Source organism: Apaloderma vittatum, unplaced genomic scaffold (assembly GCF_000703405.1).
Source record: "Apaloderma vittatum isolate BGI_N311 unplaced genomic scaffold, ASM70340v1 scaffold24702, whole genome shotgun sequence".
Taxonomy (NCBI): Eukaryota; Metazoa; Chordata; class Aves; order Trogoniformes; family Trogonidae; genus Apaloderma; species Apaloderma vittatum.
In genome coordinates, this window is record NW_009703436.1 from 4,729 (window position 1) to 7,469 (window position 2,741).

At 56.5% G+C, this 2,741-nt stretch overlaps 1 protein-coding gene across 1 annotated transcript in view; it reads left to right on the top strand.

The window, feature by feature from the left end:
• LOC104270315 (voltage-dependent L-type calcium channel subunit alpha-1S-like) overlaps window positions 1–2,741 on the top strand; it is a gene marked incomplete at both ends in the record, with an annotated part of 10,960 nt that overhangs the window by 4,439 nt on the left and 3,780 nt on the right. The window contains 3 exons of the mRNA XM_009864637.1: window positions 70–197; window positions 613–709; window positions 2,050–2,152. Coding sequence (XP_009862939.1) covers window positions 70–197; window positions 613–709; window positions 2,050–2,152 — 328 coding nt within the window. The remainder of the gene's footprint in view (window positions 1–69; window positions 198–612; window positions 710–2,049; window positions 2,153–2,741) is intronic.

Below are 2,741 nucleotides of genomic sequence, written 5' to 3' on the forward strand. Positions count from 1 at the left end.
CTGTCCCTGTCCCTCTGCCCAGGGACCTGCCCTAACCTGTGTCCTTCACACCTGCTCCTCTGCCCTCAGATCATTAACCTCTTTGTGGCCGTCATCATGGACAACTTTGACTACCTCACCCGCGACTGGTCCATCCTTGGGCCCCATCACCTGGACGAGTTCAAACGGATCTGGGCTGAATATGACCCTGAGGCCAAGTGAGTGGCAGGGGGTGCGAGGCGCAGGGGGGATGGCCTGTGGGGAGCCTGGGGTGGGCTGCCCACGCACACGGCAGGGTGAGCTGTGGCACTGTCCAAGACTTAGATACCAGTGTCTCAGAGGCAGATGTGGACTTGCCAGTGTATTCCAGGGCTCATACGAGCCATCAGGATGTTTGGGAACATGAGTCCCTTCTTCATCCAGCCCTAGTGATGCTGCCAACTCTTCCCCTTTATCTGCTGTCTGGTGCCACAGGGAGCAGCTGCTTTCCCTCAGAGTAGCGTAGGGAGGTGTAGGGGTTACCCACTGCAGGAGCCTGGGGAGGTCACAAGGATGAGCCTACCCAGCCCTTGCCTGAGCCACTGTCCCCTGTGTCTGCCACCACGCTGCTAATGCAGTTTGTTGCCTCTGCAGGGGCAGAATCAAGCACCTGGATGTTGTGACTCTCCTGAGACGTATCCAGCCTCCCCTGGGCTTTGGGAAGTTCTGCCCTCACCGTGTAGCTTGTAAGGTAAGAGCCAAGGGGGTGGCAGGGTGCCTGGGCACAGGGGTACTTTCCCCAAGTACCAGGTTCTTTTCCCTGCATCCTCCCCAGGGAGGCTGAGGGTGACAATCCAGCTTCCCAGTGTCTCCAGTTTCCCCATGTTGTGGTTTATACACATGCTCTGCCCTCTCCTGTTTAATGGAGGGAAGCATTCTAGGGGGCGGGGAGAGATGCTATTAATCTGCACAGAGCTGATGTGTCTCAGGCTCCTGATGACAAGGACTTGCTTGTGCTCACCTCCACACCGAGGAGGGGGCACTGGTGGAGCCCCCAGAACAAATGGACTCCCAAGCCATCTGTGTCTGGTGCAGGAGGGCAATGCTGTGCCTGAGTACCTGGCCATGGCAACTGGGCTGTAGAAGTTTGTATCCAGGAGCTGACAGCACTGAGGGAGCTGGAAATACCAGCTCTGTGGGCATGAGTACACTTCTCCTGGCTTAGCTCATACTGCACAAACCCTGTGTGAGGTTCACGTGTGATCCACAGGGGCAGAGGCTCAAGCACTGGTGTAAACCCTTGTGGGTCTTGGGAGGTTTACTCCCCAGATGGCTCTACAGCAGCCTGAGGCACTTTTTGGAGGGTGGAGCATAATGCAGGGTGACTGGCATCTCCCCGAGAGCAGTGCGGTGTCTCTTGCTGGCTGGTTGTTCAGCCCAGAGGAAAGGAGGCTGAGAGGAGCCCTCAGCACTCTACAGCTCCCTCAGAGGAGCTTGTAGCGAGGTGGGGGTCGGTTTCTTCTCTTAAGTAACAAGCAATAGGACAAGAGGAAACGGCTCTCAAGTTGTGCCTGGGGAGGTTTAGATTGGACATCAGGAAAAAATTCTTCACCAAAAGGGTTGTAAAGCCCTGGCACAGGCTGCCCAGAGAGGTGATGCAGTCCCCATCCCTGGAGGGATTTAAGAGCTGGGTAGGTGTGGTGCTCAGGGACATGGGTTAGTGGTGGACCTGACAATGCTGGACTCGGTGATCTTAAAAGTCTTTTCCAACGTAAATGGCTCCGATGGCACCAGTGCCCCATAGGTTGGGTTATTTGCACAGACCTGACCTGGCTTTCCGTGCAGCTTGGTCTGGTTTAGCTGGCTGGTTAGGATGGGGGCTGTCGCTGCCCCTGGCCCATGTGCTGCCAAGCAGTGGGGCAGAGCCCCATGGGGCTGCACAGAGCGAGTAGAGCTGGGAGGGCTCCTGTGCCCTGAGCAGAGCCTCTCCCTGGCCAGCCTGGCTGTCCTCCAGCCAGGACGGGCTGTGTGCTTGCGGGGTGCTGCAGCCTGCTCTGCACCTGGGGTCACAGCCCTTGGTTTGCTCTGCAGCGTCTGGTGTGCATGAACATGCCCCTTAACAGTGATGGCACCGTCACCTTCAATGCCACCCTCTTTGCGCTGGTGAGGACAGCCCTCAAGATCAAGACAGAAGGTAAGTGATGCTCTTTTCTGCCTCTCTGGCCTGTTGGGGGAACGTTCTCCTTGTGCTGCAGGGTGCTGGTTACACACCGTGCCCCACCTCTGTCTGAAGACCTCAGGACACTCGCCTTTGGGGCTAGAGCCTCTGGTGTAACCCTTGGCCTGATGCTATTAATTATCTCACTGGACCAGAGACCATGGGCACGGAGGTGGGGCTGCTCAGGCCAAGGCTGGAGGACATTACTAGTTGCAGCGACGTGTGTTGCAGCCCTGAAGAGTGCACCAGTGCCACCCCAGCTGTGTAACCTCACCCTGAACAGCTCGGGAGCAGTTCTGACCCAGTTCACATCATCGCCACACTGCTCAGCCACCAGCCACTTCCTGCTCCGTTGAGTGTAGGGAGTGGCACTAAAGCTCCACCAGTTTGCTAGGTCTGACTTGCTGTATTGGTTACAGTCGTGTTTGCTAAAATCAAAGCCTTGTTCTTACAAAGCTCGAGGAGTTTTTGGGTGGGGAGTCTGGAGAGAAGCTGTCACACCCTGCAGAAGTCTGGCCTGGTTTTCATGCTCTATCTTCACTCATGTTCATGATCCCCTGGGAAT